Source organism: Staurois parvus, unplaced genomic scaffold (assembly GCF_062004578.1).
Source record: "Staurois parvus isolate SC_StPar_1 unplaced genomic scaffold, SC_StPar_1.0 ptg002414l, whole genome shotgun sequence".
NCBI classification, from domain to species: Eukaryota; Metazoa; Chordata; class Amphibia; order Anura; family Ranidae; genus Staurois; species Staurois parvus.
Genome location: NW_028320210.1, coordinates 49,901 through 65,000, shown reverse-complemented (window position 1 = coordinate 65,000; position 15,100 = coordinate 49,901). Strand labels below are relative to the sequence as shown.

General features: G+C 45.9%; 1 protein-coding gene across 1 annotated transcript in view; it reads right to left on the bottom strand.

Moving 5' to 3' along the window:
- Positions 1-2,338: 2,338 nt before the first annotated feature.
- Positions 2,339-15,100, bottom strand: part of LOC149430909 (NXPE family member 3-like) — a 45,503-nt gene continuing 32,741 nt past the window's right edge. The window contains exons 4-6 of the mRNA XM_089665930.1: positions 13,638-13,708; positions 8,995-9,201; positions 2,339-3,730 (exon numbers count right to left, since the gene is read on the bottom strand). Of these exons, the coding sequence (XP_089522056.1) occupies positions 3,195-3,730; positions 8,995-9,201; positions 13,638-13,708 (814 nt within the window). The 3' untranslated portion in view covers positions 2,339-3,194. The remainder of the gene's footprint in view (positions 3,731-8,994; positions 9,202-13,637; positions 13,709-15,100) is intronic.

Below are 15,100 nucleotides of genomic sequence, written 5' to 3'. Positions count from 1 at the left end.
TTCTGAGATTGTGGATTTGGGGTTTTCATGAGCTGTAAGCCATAATCATCACAATGATGACAAATCACGGCTTGAACTATCTTGCTTTGCATGTAATGAGTCTCATATATTAGTTTCACCTTTTAAGTTGCTGCACTGAAATAAATGAATTTTTGCACCATATTCTAATTTTTCGAGTTTCACCTGTATGTATATATCTATATATATATATTGGAAGGCAACACCCTAGAGAATAAAATAGTGGTAATTCCAATAGTTAATGTCATAGAATATTGGCAAAACGGTTGTAAAATGCAAAATTTCAGTAAAAATACACTATTTTATATTTTTTTTTACATTTTTTTAACTTTTTTTTAAGTAAAATATAAAGATGAGGATGTGTCAAATAAATAGATACTAAACTAATCAAGCCTTAAAATTGAGAAACAGAAGCAAACTGATACCCCAATTGCTACATAGGCGACAAGTTAACCTTTTAGCTGCCAGAGCCGATTTTGTGGTCTTTGTTTACATGTTTAAAAAAAATTATTTTAGGCCTGAGGATTACGTAAAACCCCCCAAAACATGACCTATTTTCTGGAAGGCGACACCCTAGAGAATAAAATAGTGGTAGTTTTCATTTTTAATGTCACATAATATTAGCACAACGGTTGTAAAATTTCAGTAAAAAAGACACTGTTTTTTTTTTTCATTTTTTTTTTAACTAATTTAGTTTTTTTTGTAAAATATAATGATGAGGATGTTTCGAAAAACTTGATACTCAACATGTCAAGCCTTAAAATTGAGAAACAGTGATAAACCAATACCTAAAAGGGTACAAAAGCATTGTGTTAACCTTTTCACTGCCAGAGCCATTTGTGCATGTTTTATTTGAAAATTTATGTTTTTTATAAAAATTTAAAAAAATAATAAACTAAAAAAAAGTATTTTTATTTAAATTTTTGATACCCATTATTTTCCAAAAAAATAAAATAAAGACGAGGACGTGCCGAATAAAAAGATGCCAAACACGTCACGCCTTAAAGCTGAGAAACAGAAACAAACTGATAGCCCAAATGGTACATAGGCGACAATTTAACCCTTTTATGCCACATAATATTAGCACAACTGGTTGTAAAATGCAAAATTTCAGTAAAAATACCCTATTTTATATCTTAACATTTTTTTAACTACTTTTCTTTTTGGTAAAATATAAAGATGAAGATGTGTCAAATAAATAGATACCAAACTCATCAAGCTTTAAAATTGAGAAACAGAAACAAACTGATATCCCAAATGGTACATAGGCGACAATTTAACCCTTTTGCTGCCAGAGCTGTTTTTTGTGTTTTTTGTTTACATGTTTAAAACAATGATTTTAGGCCTGAAGATTACGTAAAACCCCCCAAAACATGACCTATTTTCTGGAAGGCGACACCCTAGAGAATAAAATAGTGGTAGTTTTCATTTTTAATGTCACATAATATTAGCACAACGGTTGTAAAATTTCAGTAAAAAAGACACTGTTTTTTTTTTTTCATTTTTTTTTAACTAATTTAGTTTTTTTTGTAAAATATAATGACGAGGATGTTTTGAAAAAACTTGATACCCAACATGTCAAGCCTTAAAATTGAGAAACAGTGATAAACCAATACCTAAAATGGTACAAAAGCATTGTGTTAACCTTTTCACTGCCAGAGCCATTTGTGCATGTTTTATTTGAAAATTTATGTTTTTTATGAAAATTTTAAAAAATAATAAACTAAAAAAAAAATATTTTTATTTTTAATTTTTGATACCCATTATTTTCCAAACAAATAAAATAAAGACGAGGACGTGCCGAATAAATAGATGCCAAACACGTCACGCCTTAAAGCTGAGAAACAGAAACAAACTGATAGCCCAAATGGTACATAGGCGACAATTTAACCCTTTTATGCCACATAATATTAGCACAACTGGTTGTAAAATGCAAAATTTCAGTAAAAATACCCTATTTTATATTTTTAACATTTTTTTAACTACTTTTCTTTTTGGTAAAATATAAAGATGAAGATGTGTCAAATAAATAGATACCAAACTCATCAAGCCTTAAACTTGAGAAACAGAAACAAACTGATATCCCAAATGGTACATAGGCGACAATTTAACCCTTTTGCTGCCAGAGCCATTTTTGTGTTTTTTGTTTACATGTTTAAAAAAATGATTTTAGGCCTGAAGATTACGTAAAACCCCCCAAAACATGACCTATTTTCTGGAAGGCGACACCCTAGAGAATAAAATAGTGGTAGTTCCAATTTTTTATGTCATACAATATTAGCACACAAGTTTCTAAAATGCAAAATTGCAGAAAATAATAAACCATAAAAAAATAATTTTTATTTTTAATTTTTGATACCCATTATTTAAAAAAAATAAAAAATAAAGACGAGGACGTGCCGTATAAATAGATGCCAAACACGTCACGCCTTAAAGCTGAGAAACAGAAACAAACTGATAACCCAAATGGTACATAGGCGACAATTTAACCCTTTTGCTGCCAGAGCCAGTTTTGTGTTTTTTGTTTACATGTTTAAAAAAATTATTTTAGGCCTGAAGATTACGTAAAACCCCCCAAAACATGACCTATTTTCTGGAAGGCGACACCCTAGAGAATAAAATAGTGGTAGTTCCAATTTTTCATGTCATACAATATTAGCACATACGTTTCTAAAGTGCGAAATTTCAGAAAATAATAAACTAAAAAAAAATTTATTTTTATTTTAAATTTTTGATACCCGTTATTTTTTTGTGTTTTTTTTATTTACATGTTTGTTAATAATAAAAATAAAGTTAATTTTAACAATATATTACCCAACTTTCTGGTAAAATATAAAAGACGAGGTTCAACAGAATAAACTGATTGCGCAGTGAAAAGGCGACAAACTGATACTTAAAATTGTCCATTAGCAGCGCTTTAACCCTCTCACTGCCGCCAATGCGCGTCCTGCGCGCTCTCAGCACAAGTGTCCGGTACTCACGGAAAGGTCCCGATCTCCTCTTTCGATCGGGACCTTTCCCGATCATGTGACCGCCGTGACGGCGAATCACAGCAGTCACATGACTTTAAAACCCCGCCCCGCCTCCCAGCTTCTGAAACCCTTAAAGGGCCAGGAGGCACAGGCGCCAAGGGGTTAAAGGCGCTGTACCGGGAAGCGGTGAACGGTTTGGGCCTGTTATTTGGGACAGATAAAGGACAGCATCAAGTCCACCATGTTCTGTACAATGATCTTGCCTGGATGGATGCCATGTGGCAGGTAGTGGCAGGAGGTCATCTGCCAGGCGTCCAGTATGGTAACTGGGAGTCCTGAAAACACGGCCCTCATCAGAGTGTCCAGCTGCCAGGATAACCAATCACTGCCTTGGATGGACAGGAACCCCGTGTTCCCGGACTTAATTATGACCGTGGTCTCTGGACTGCGCTCCAGTAGCCGGGCCACGGCATCGCGGATAACCATCATCCTCCTCAAATAGACGTTGGCCGGGAAGAAGATAAAATGAGCCAGGCAGTTTATAACGACCACCAATCCGTCGTCTCCTCCTCCCATGCCGTCCAGCTCGTTGGCGATATACTTCAGTTCCTGCACTCGGGTGCGCTTCATGCTAAGGGGTCTCTGGTGTGCCTGCCACTGCACAAGGTAGCCGTGTTCTGTATCCGTGGCCAGCAGGGGGCCGGGGGCGTAGCTCACGTGGAGGTCCACCCTCTGAAGAGCTGTAACCGATACCAATAGGGAAAAAAATCATTATAGCATACCAAGATTAGAATTCTATAGATCAGGGGTGGAACTACAGGGAGTGCAGGGGTCGCAGCCATGACCCAAGCTCCAGGAAGCCCACGTGGCTCCCCTGTACACATGGGTAAGAGGGGCAGCAGGGACAGTTTATAGAACAAATGATCTCTCCATTTTCCTCCTTGAATGCCTGCGGGAGGGAGAGCAGAAGTGGGAATTCAGGGGCTGCAGGATGAAAATGGAGGGACCGGTTCCTCTATTTTTTTTTCCATTATATCAGATCAGGGGTGTAACTACAGGGGTTGCAGGGGTTGCAGCTGTGACCCAGGCTCCAGTGGGCCCATGCAGCTCCCTTGTACACATGGATAAGAGGGGCAGCAGGGACGGTTTATAGAAGAACTGATCTCTCCATTTTCTTCCTTGAATGCCTGCGGGAGGGAGAGCAGAAGTGGGAATTCAGGGGCTGCAGGATGAAAATGGAGGGATCGGTTCCTCTATTTTTTTTCCATTATATGAGATATGAGCAGGGGTGGAGGAGGCCCAGATCTGAGGGACCATGGTCGGTCCCCTGGCAGGAGGCTGAGCATGCTGACCAGGGCAACCCTCAAATGTGTCAGAGACTGGGGGGTGGGCAGTGTCGGGCGGAAGATGGATTGAGGAAGGTTGGAGTATGGAGCCTGGGAGGGGGCCCCATTGAGGGGAGCCTACATACAGGCAGGTCACTGGAGAAGAGGATCTTCTCTGCCTCAATGTCTCCTGAGGAGGACAACTTGTGGAGCAGGGAAGGAGCTAGCCCAGCAAAAGGCCTGAAAGCAGCCACCAACCCACCACACTGACAGGAAGGACAGTGTGAGTACTCCTACACCCCCTGGGCCGGATAAGGGGAGAAGGCAAGACCCAACTCCTCTGGGACTGTTCTAAATTGACAGTTCTTGGGCCCCCTTGCCCAGGGATACCCTCAGGCAGCCGGATGAGGAGGAATCATCCAGGGTCCAGAGGAGGTACACCAGAAAGCCTTTAGTGCTCTTCCGAACGAGACTGTTGCTAATCCACATTTTTGTGCATAGTTGCTAAGGCGTTGTCCTCAAGCTGTACAGTTCCCCGGGCATCCCATATACCTCTAGACCCCATCCAAGTTCAACCCCTTAATAAAGAAAAACCTCAAAACCGAGCTTGAGGACTGTTTGCTACTCCAGTGTGCAAGGTTTAGCCTGGCCGTGCAGAACATAGGGGGACCCAATTCAAATCCAGCGGCCCCTAAGGGGGTAGTGTTACACTGGGTCCTCACTCAACTTAGCGGTACATGTGGGGTTAGTGTTGGGGTTACATGGGGGGTTAGTGTTGGGGTTACATGGAGGTTAGTGTTGGTGGTACATGGGGGGTTAGTTTTGGGAGTACATGGGGGGTTAGTGTTGGGGTTACATGGAGTTTAGTGTTGGTGGTACATGGGGGGTTAGTTTTGGGGGTACATGGGGGGTTAGTGTTGGGGGTACATGGGGGGGTTAGTGTTGGGGGTACATGGGGGGGGTTAGTTTTTGGGGTACGTGGGGGGTAGTTTTGGGGGTACGTGGGGGGTTAGTGTTAGGGTTACATGGGGATTAGTTTTGGGGTTACATGGGGGTAGTGTTGGGGTTACAGGAAAAGTAAGTTTGAATTGGGGGTACAGAGATATTCATTTTTAGTGTTGGTGTTACAAGGAGGGTTGGTGTTGGGGTTACCGGGAAGGTTGGGACAATAATCTTCCTATCCAGCTGTTTTTGGCCACATTGGGAGACCAAGTCATGTTTAGGGCGGGGCAGACACATATTTCCTACCTATTTTCATTAGGTGAGATCGTTTTTAAAATCTTCTTTTTTCCCTTTTCTTTTTTTTGGTGGTGGAGATGTTGGCTCATACCTTTTACCTCAAAGCTGGAAACATACAAGCTCCAGCGTTCCCCCCACCATTGATACTTGCCCACACGACCATCCTCCTATGTGATAAGAGCATAATAGATGCAGTGCATTGTGGGGAATATGTCATTTGGAGATACTTTTGAAGAGAGAGAAGTATGGCCCGAGATTCACCACATGGGGGAAAGGCTGAATGCCCTTCACCGACGACCAGAAACGAATACAGCCCTGGCCAAACGTTTTGAGAAGGACACAATTAAAAATTTTCGCAAAGTCTGCTGCCTCTGTGTTTATGATGGCAATTTGCATATTCTCCAGAATGTGATGAAGAGTGATCAGATGAATTGCAATTAATTGCAAAGTCCCTCTTTTCCATGAAAATTAACTTAATCCCCCCAAAAAAAACATTTCCACTGCATTTCATCCACAAAAGGATCAGCTGACACGTACCTGATAGAAGTCTGAATTGACGAGGTCAGCCTCTCTTGTATCTCTAGCCCAGGCCCCACTGAAGGTGGAACAGATGGTGCCGAGGGACAGGAGAAACACGAGTTACTGCGGATGTTGATTGCAGAACTTGCGGCTGGAGGTGTAACCTCGGTAAATCAAGCAGGGCATCCAGTCAGGAACAGAGATGCCGGAACGGCCAGCAGAGGTTAAGGAAGCACTCCACTGGAACTGCAAGATCTGGGTATGCAGCTTGCTGGAACTTCTGATAAGCGTGAGGCTGGAACACACCGTGACAACTGGAGCAGATATAATGGATAGCCAGGACAAGCACTCGGCAGGACTGTAGAGCCAAACTGGTCAGAGTAATAGCCAGGGTCAGCAACGAGCAGACAATGAGGTACCAGAACATCAGACAGGGATGAGGTCAGGAGGAAGCCAGGATCAGAAACCGATGAGCAGGAGCATAAACAGAATCCAAGAGCAGGTCAATGGCAAGCCGGGTCAGTAACAGATACACACAGGATACAGCAGGACACAGGGAATGAACTGAAGACCAGTCAGCACTGACAGAGAGTAAGAGCCTCCTTTAAATAGTACATCTGGCACCAGAAACAGTGGGCACACCCCCGAGTGCGTGCACCTGTGTGTGCACATTCTTGCGTGTATGCGCAAGCCCTTGCTCATTTCTATGCGCCAGTCGCTGTACAGAAATTCCCTTACAGTGATTCTCTCATTAACACATGTGTCAGTGTGGATGAGAACAAGCCTGGAGATCACTCTGTCATGCTGATTGAGTTAGAGTAACAGACTGGAAGCTTTACAAGGAGGGCGGTTCTTGAAATCATTGCTCTTCCTCTGTTAACCATGGTTACCTGCAAGGAAACACATGCAGTCATCATTGCTTTGCACAAAAACATCAAAAACTTCAAGGAGAGAGGTACAGTTGTCGCGAAGAAGGCTTCAGGGTGCCCAAGAAAGTCCAGCAAGCGCCAGGACCGTCTCCTAAAGTTGATTCAGCTGCGGGATCCAGGATCGGGGCACCACCAGTGCAGAGCTTGCTCAGGAATGGCAGCTGGCAGGTGTGAGTGCATCTGCATGCACAGTGAGGCAAAGACTTTTGGAGGACGGCCTGGTGTCAAGAAGGGCAGCAAAGAAGCCACTTCTCTCCAGAAACAACATCAGGGACAGACTGATATTCTGTATAAGGTCCAGGGATTGGACTGCTGAGGACTGGAATAAAGTCATTTTCTCTGGTGAATCCTCTTTGGGGCATCCGGAAAAAACCTTGTCCGGAGAAGACAAGGTGAGCGCTACCATCAGTCCTGTGTCATGCCAACAGTAAAGCTTCCTGAGACCATTCATGTGTGGGGTTGCTTCTCAGCCAAGGGAGTGGGCTGAATCACAATTCTGCCTGAGAACACAACCATGAATAAAGAAAGGTCCAAAATCATCCTCAGAGGGCAACTTCTCCCAACCATCCAAGAACAGTTTGGTGAGGAACAACGCCTTTTCCAGCATGATGAAGCACCTTGCCATAAGGTAAAAGTGAAAATTATGTGGCTATGGGAACAATACATCGAAATGTTGGGTCCATGGCCAGGAAACTCCCCAGACCTTATATCACATACCTGGTGATGGAGGCCAATGGAGAGAGGGCTTCCCTTGTGGCTAAGTTCTAGACTCCCCTGAGAGTGGGACAGCGGGAGTCAGGCCCAAAGTTGCACAGGTCGCCTGTAGGAGTGCTTGTTGATGGTCCACCCAGGAGCACAGCTGAAGCAGGGAGATGAGGTCTGCATACAGGTGGCGCCTGTGCGAGGGATGCAAGCCCTTCCGGGAATAGAGGATTACTGGATAGCCGGTTCAAGCCAAGGTCAGGTGCCAGGTGGGAATCAGAGCAGACGTAGTCAGATGGGATAGCTGAGGTCATACACAGAGGAGCGAGAGAGAGAGTATCCGTAAGCCAAGCCGAGGTCAGATCAGGGGGTAAAGCAGAGTAGACAGGTCCAAGAGCAAGCTGAGTTGGTATCAGGAAATCACAGGTCACAATCACAGGAACAGGGCACGAGGAGCTAGAGATCATCCAGCAACTTGAGGAAGTGAAGAGCCTCCTTACAAAGGCCGTTTGGCGCCAAAACTAGGCCTGATGCGTGCGCAACTATGCGCCAGTGCGCATGCATGGGACGGATCGCGTCTGTGCGCCAATGCACATGGATCTTCACCACCGTGTATTTCCGCAGCCATGTAGGGTACTGGCGGAAATGCCCGGTCTTCCAGGACTTCTGCCATGGACAGGACCCTGACACCTTAATCCCATTGAGAACTTGTTTTCAATCATCAAGAGGCGGGGGAACAAAAAAACACACAAATCCTGACAAACTCCAAGCATTGATTATGCAAGAATGGGCGGCCATCAGTCTGGATGTGGCCTAGAAGTTGATTGACAGCACGCCGGGGAGAATCACAGAGGTCATGAAGAAGAAGAGTCAACACTTCGACATACTACAACTACCTTCCGTCTTCAATGAACATTAATTATGAGTCAGTTAACCAGAGTCTTGTATAATGGGATGACCACATTAAACCAGCATTGCCGGATCCAAGACTGGAGAATAAACTCTCCAACCAGGACATAGTCCACCATGAATAGGCAGCATCAACACTTCGAATATTGACTCTTTGCATAATCTTCATGTCATGGTCAATAAAAGCCTTTGACGCTTACACAATGCTTGTGATTACACCTCAGTATACCAGAGGAACATCTGACAAAAAGACCTAAAAACACAGAAGCGGCAGACTTTGCGAAAATTAATATTGGTGTCATTCTCAGAACTTTTGGCCAGGGCCGTAACAAAGTGAATTTTGGAATTCCAGAAGGAGATTATGGAGAACGTAAGACTCACAAGGAACAAACTCCACCAGGTATTCCCACCACTGCCGCAGCGTGGAGTCCCCAAACATGTACACCACTTTCCCCTTCAGACAGGACGTGACGTTGGCAGGCGTGGGGAACTCCTGGTTCCTGCAGACGCGGGAATTCCATTTGTCCTGGTAATAGAACCCTGACGGCTCTGGATTTGATAAGCCGGGTCTGCAGATACCTTTGACGTCTGAAACAACAAATTATATCAATAGTATGAATAATTATTATTGTGACTAAAGAGGCAATGCATACAAAATGTTTTGGGGTTTTTTTGTGGATGCTGGGGGAGGGGAGGGTGTCATTGCACAGTGCAATTCAGGTGGGAGATGGAAAGGGGCTCCGCATGGGTTACCTATGACCAGTCCCAATGCAACGGCATCACATGGTGCAAGGACACACCTGTTTTCAAGCATTAAAAAAGAGAAAGGAGAACGTTTCCACCAACCCACCTGCTGGTAGCAGTGGCACTCTCTGTTCCTGCTCTGCAGTTTGTCGGTGCTGCTAGACATGTAGGCAGGTGCAGTCTACAATCTCCACAGCAGGTGGCGATCATCCATCGCAGCAATGCCACTGGAGGAGGAAGACGGGAGAAACTGGGCTTCTCTATGGTGGGGTCTCCATACTTTTCAAACACAGGGCAGGTTTATGGTCCTTCAGACTTTATGGGGGCCAGATTGTGGCCAGTGCATCCCGGGCCCAGCATCAACGTGAATTATGGCCTTAGGGTTTGCGGTCAGTAGGAGGCGTAGTTAGGGTGGCCATCCTAGTCGCAGTAATGTCCCATCATTGGTATCAGTGGGAGGAATAGTGCCCCATTGTTGGTGTCAGTGGGAGGAATAGTGCCCCATCATTGGTATCAGTGGGAGGAATAGTGCCCCATCATTGGTGTCAGTGGGAGGAATAGTGCCCCATCATTGGTGTCAGTGGGAGGCATAGTGTCCCATCATTGATATCAGTGGGAGGAATAGTTCCCCATCATTGGTGTCAGTGGGAGGAATAGTGTCCCATCATTGGTGTCAGTGGGAGGAATAGTGTCCCATCATTGGTGTCAGTGGGAGGAATAGTGCCCCATCATTGGTGTTAGTGGGAGGAATAGCACCCCATCATTGGTGTCAGTGGGAGGAATAGCACCCCATCATTGGTGTCAGTGGGAGGAACAGCACCCCATCATTGGTGTCAGTGGGAGGAATAGCGCCCCATCATTGGTATTAGTAGGAGGAATAGTGCCCCATCATTGGTATTAGTGGGAGGAATAGTGCCCCGTCATTGGTATCAGTGGGAGGAATAGTGCCCCATCATTGGTGTCAGTGGGTGAAATAGTGCCCCATCATTGGTGTCAGTGGGAGGAATAGTGCCCCATCATTGGTGTCAGTGGGAGGAATAGTGCCCCATCATTGGTGTCAGTGGGAGGCATAGTGTCCCATCATTGATATCAGTGGGAGGAATAGTGCCCCATCATTGGTGTCAGTGGGAGGAATAGTGTCCCATCATTGGTGTCAGTGGGAGGAATAGTGTCCCATCATTGGTGTCAGTGGGAGGAATAGTGCCCCATCATTGGTGTTAGTGGGAGGAATAGCACCCCATCATTGGTGTCAGTGGGAGGAATAGCACCCCATCATTGGTGTCAGTGGGAGGAACAGCACCCCATCATTGGTGTCAGTGGAAGGAATAGTGCCCCATCATTGGTATTAGTAGGAGGAATAGTGCCCCATCATTGGTATTAGTGGAAGGAATAGTGCCCCATCATTGGTATCAGTGGGAGGAATAGTGCCCCATCATTGGTATCAGTGGGAGGAATAGTACCCCATCATTGGTATCAGTGGGAGGAATAGTGCCCCATCATTGGTGTCAGTGGGTGAAATAGTACCCCATCATTGGTGTCAGTGGGAGGAATAGTGCCCCATCATTGGTGTCAGTGGGAGGAATAGTGCCCCATCATTGGTGTTAGTAGGCAGAAAAGTGCCCCATCATTGGTATCAGTGGGAGGAATAGTGCCCCATCATTGGTATCAGTGAGAGGAATAGTGCCCCATCATTGGTGTCAGTGGGAGGAATAGTGTCCCATCATTGGTGTCAGTGGGAGGAATAGTGTCCCATCATTGGTGTCGGTGGGAGGAATAGTGCCCCATCATTGGTATCAGTGGGAGGAATAGTGCCCCATCATTGGTGTCAGTGGGAGGAATAGTGCCCCATCATTGGTGTCAGTGGGCAGAATAGTGCCCCATCATTGGTATTAGTGGGAGGAATTATGCCATATTGTTGGTGTCAGTGGGAGGAATGCTGCCTGATAACATTGGGAGGAAAAGTGCTCCAAGGACCACATATACACTAGCATAGGGCCACATCAGTTTGGAGACCATTGCTCTACGGTTTCCTCTGTCCCCTGAAGCAGTGATCCAGATGGATACACAGGATCCAGGTGACCCAGGCAGCCATCTTGGGTCATGCAGAGTCTTTATGAGCCTCTCCCCCGGGGTTTTAGCACACATTTTGGGAGTGGTTAGTGTAGGGACAGGATCCCCATCTGTCAGGGACAGCACTATTGGTAGGGAGACGTCCTGGAGGAGTAGGAAGAGTAGGGCCTACATCTGCCTTGTCAGGAAGCTCCTCTTTGGGTTGGACCAGCCAGGACTCACTCTGCTCTCACTGACAGGCGCTGATGGCAGCTCAGGCCTACACACCGCTGACTCCATTCTGAACTGTTGTAAGTGTCCCGGTCCGGTGAGCCTTTCCGCCAGGCTTGTTTATATGGTTTTTCAGGTTCCGCAATACATTGGTATCTGGCAATTCGGGAGTTTCTGCCACCACACCGTGTGTCACCTACCCAACCGGCAGACAGCAGGAGAGGAACTGGCACCCTGTGCCTATAAGGGAGAGGTCAGAGATGCTGACCCCCCTCCCCCCTCTTCAGCATCAATGATGGGAAGCAGTTGGTTTTCTCCGCATGGTGTCTTGACTACTGTCTTCCCAGACTAAAAACTAACAATCTTTGGCCAGCCTTAGGCTTTGGTGATGGCCCCTCGTCTGTCCATCTGACTCCATCTATTCCTAAAACATTATGTTTACATTTTTTTTACCCCTTTAATTGTATGTCCACTGATGTACACTATATTGCCCCAAGTATTGGTCCGCCGGCCTTTCCACGCACATGACCTTTAATGGCCCCCCAGTCTTAGTCCGTAGGGTTGAATATTGAGTTGGCCCCGCCCTTTCCATGCACATGACCTTCCATGGCCTCCCAGTCTTAGTTTGTAGGGTTCAATATTGAGTTGGCCCCGCCCTTTGCAGCTATAACAGCTTCAACTCTTCTGGGAAGGCCGTCCACAAGGTTTAGGAGGGTGTCTATGGGAAGGTTGGACCATTCTTCCAGAAGCACATTTGTCAGGTCAGGCACTGATGTCGGGGGAGGAGGCCTGGCTCGCAGTCTCCGCTCTAATTCATCCCAAAGGTGTTCTATGGGGTTGATGTCAGGACTCTGTGCAGGACAGTCAAGTTCCTCTACCCCAAACTGGCTCCTCCATGTCTTTATGCACCTTGCTTTGTGCACTGGTGCGCAGTCATGTTGGAACAGGAAGGGGCCGTCCCCAAACTCTTCCCTCAAAGTTGGGAATATGAAATTGTCCAAAATGTCGCCTTAAGAGTTCCCTTCACTGGAACTAGGGGGCCAAGCCCAACCCCTGAAAAACAGCCCCACACCATGATCCCCCCTCCACCAAACTTGGCACAATGCAGTCAGGAAAGTACCGTTCCCCTGGCAACCGCCAAACCCAGACATGTCCATCAGATTGCCAGACAGAAAAGAGTGATTGGTCACTCCAGAGAACACACCTTCCCTGCTCTAGAGTCCAGTGGCGGCGTGCTTTACACCACTGCATCCGACGCTTAGCATTGCACTTGGTGATGGAAGGCTTGGATGCAGCTGCTCGGCCATGGAAACCCATTCCATGAAGCTCTCTACGCACTGTTGTTGGGCTCATCTGAAGGCCACACCAAGTTTGGAGGTCTTTAACTATTGACTCTGCAGACAATTGATGACTTCTGCGCACTGTGCGCTTCAGCATGCGCTGACCCCGCCCTGTCATGTGACGTGGCCTACCACTTGGTGGCTGAGTGGCTGTTGTTCCCAGTGGCTTCCACTTTCTTATAATCCCACTAACAGTTGAGCGTGGAATATTTTGTAGCCAGGAAATGTCACGGATGGACTTATTGCACAGGTGACCACCTATCACGGGACCACGCTTGGAGTCACTGAGCTCCTGAGAGCGACCCATTCTTTCACCAATGTTTGTAGAAGCAGTCTGCATGCCTAGGGGCTTGATTGTATACACCTGTGTCCATGGGGGGGATTGGAACACCTGAATCACATGATTGGGAGGGGATTGGAACACCTAAATCACATGATTGGGAGGGGATTGGAACACCTGAATCACATGATTGGGAGGGCGGGGCCAATACTTTTGGCAATATAGTGTATTTATAGAAATTGGAGCACAAGGGGATCTGTTCCCTACTGCAAACATTTCAATTAATTAATTCAAAAGAAATAAGAATTCTGATTGGTCGCTCTGGTGTTGCTCCACTCTCAGAAGTCTGCTCTTTGTTGGGTAGGGAGTCCTGGTCTTACCTGTGGTGTTCTCCTGGGGCTGGACTACAAGACCTGGGAGGGATGATGAAATCACCTGATTGGACACAGAGCTGTCAGAAAAGAAAATAGGAGGCGGATTAAAAAACCTAAACCTTAGAACCAGCTTGCCAAATATTTGATCTTTAACCCAACTCAACGGAGATTGATCGACCTTTAACCGAATGTAACCCGAGATCGGTGTGATCAGATGCCTTCACAAGCTTGTATACATGAGACCGGAACCGGAAGTGACAACATCCTCGTCTCTTCCAGTTTCTGACATCATACTGTGGGAGGAATGACATCACTTCCTCTCACTCTGTGCCCGGGAGCCGATGCTGCTGGTCACATCCTTACCGAGTTTCCTGATTGGACGGGAGAAGCCCGGTAAAGGCAGAGGCGGGAGGAGGAGGAACCTCATTCCACCGCCTGTACAAGTGATCCAGCGGCTGTATAGCTGCCAGGATTACTTTTATGTGATGGGGAATCCCAATAGAGGAGTGCAGAGACTTCTGGGAATTGTATGCTGAAAGCTTTCCTTACAGTTAATGTGCAGAACAAAAACATTTGTTTAGTTTCATTTTGATTCGTTAAATACATAATTTTGTCTAATTTGTTTTCGGAATTCATTTAATTTTCGAATTCGATTTGATTCTAATTCGATTCGACCAAATTGGCATTCAAATTTTAATTTAATCTATTTGAAATTTGAAAGATAGTTAAAGTCTTTCTATTTAATTCTATTGTTTTTTCTATTCTATTCTTAGTTTCTATTCTATTCGAATTTATTCTATTCAAAAGATGGATACATTCTATTTTATTAGTTTTATTCTATTCTCCTATTTCTATTCTAATCTATTTGAATTTATTCTGTTTGAAATTTGAATGTAGGAAGACGGTTATATTCTATTTTATTCTATAGGGTCATGTGACCGCCGTGATTGGCCTTCATGGCAGTCACATGATCAGAAAGGTCACAATCGCAAGGAAAGACCGGGACCTTTCCGTGGGAAGCCGGCATATGTGCTGGGAGCGCGCTCTCAGCGCATGTTTGTTTATAAACGGTATGCAAATATTGAATCGCTCTGCGTCATGGCCCAGCCCCCGAGAGGCCGCATCTTTGTGTACGTTCGGCGTGAAGAGTTTACTACAGCCTAATCATTTACTTTATATCCGTGTGTACCAGGGCTCAGAGAATAGGAACTCCCCTTTTCTGCATCACCCCTGTCTCCACCCCCTACCCACCTCCTAACACCACCCCTTGATTCCACCTCCTACCCACCTCCTAGCACCACCCCTTGATTCCACCCCCTACCCACCTCCTAACACCACCCCTTGATTCCACCTCCTACCCACCTCCTAGCACCACCCCTTGATTCCACCCCCTACCCACCTCCTAGCACCATCCCTTGGTTCCATCCCCTACCTACCTCCTAGCACCATCCCTTGATTCCAACCCCTAC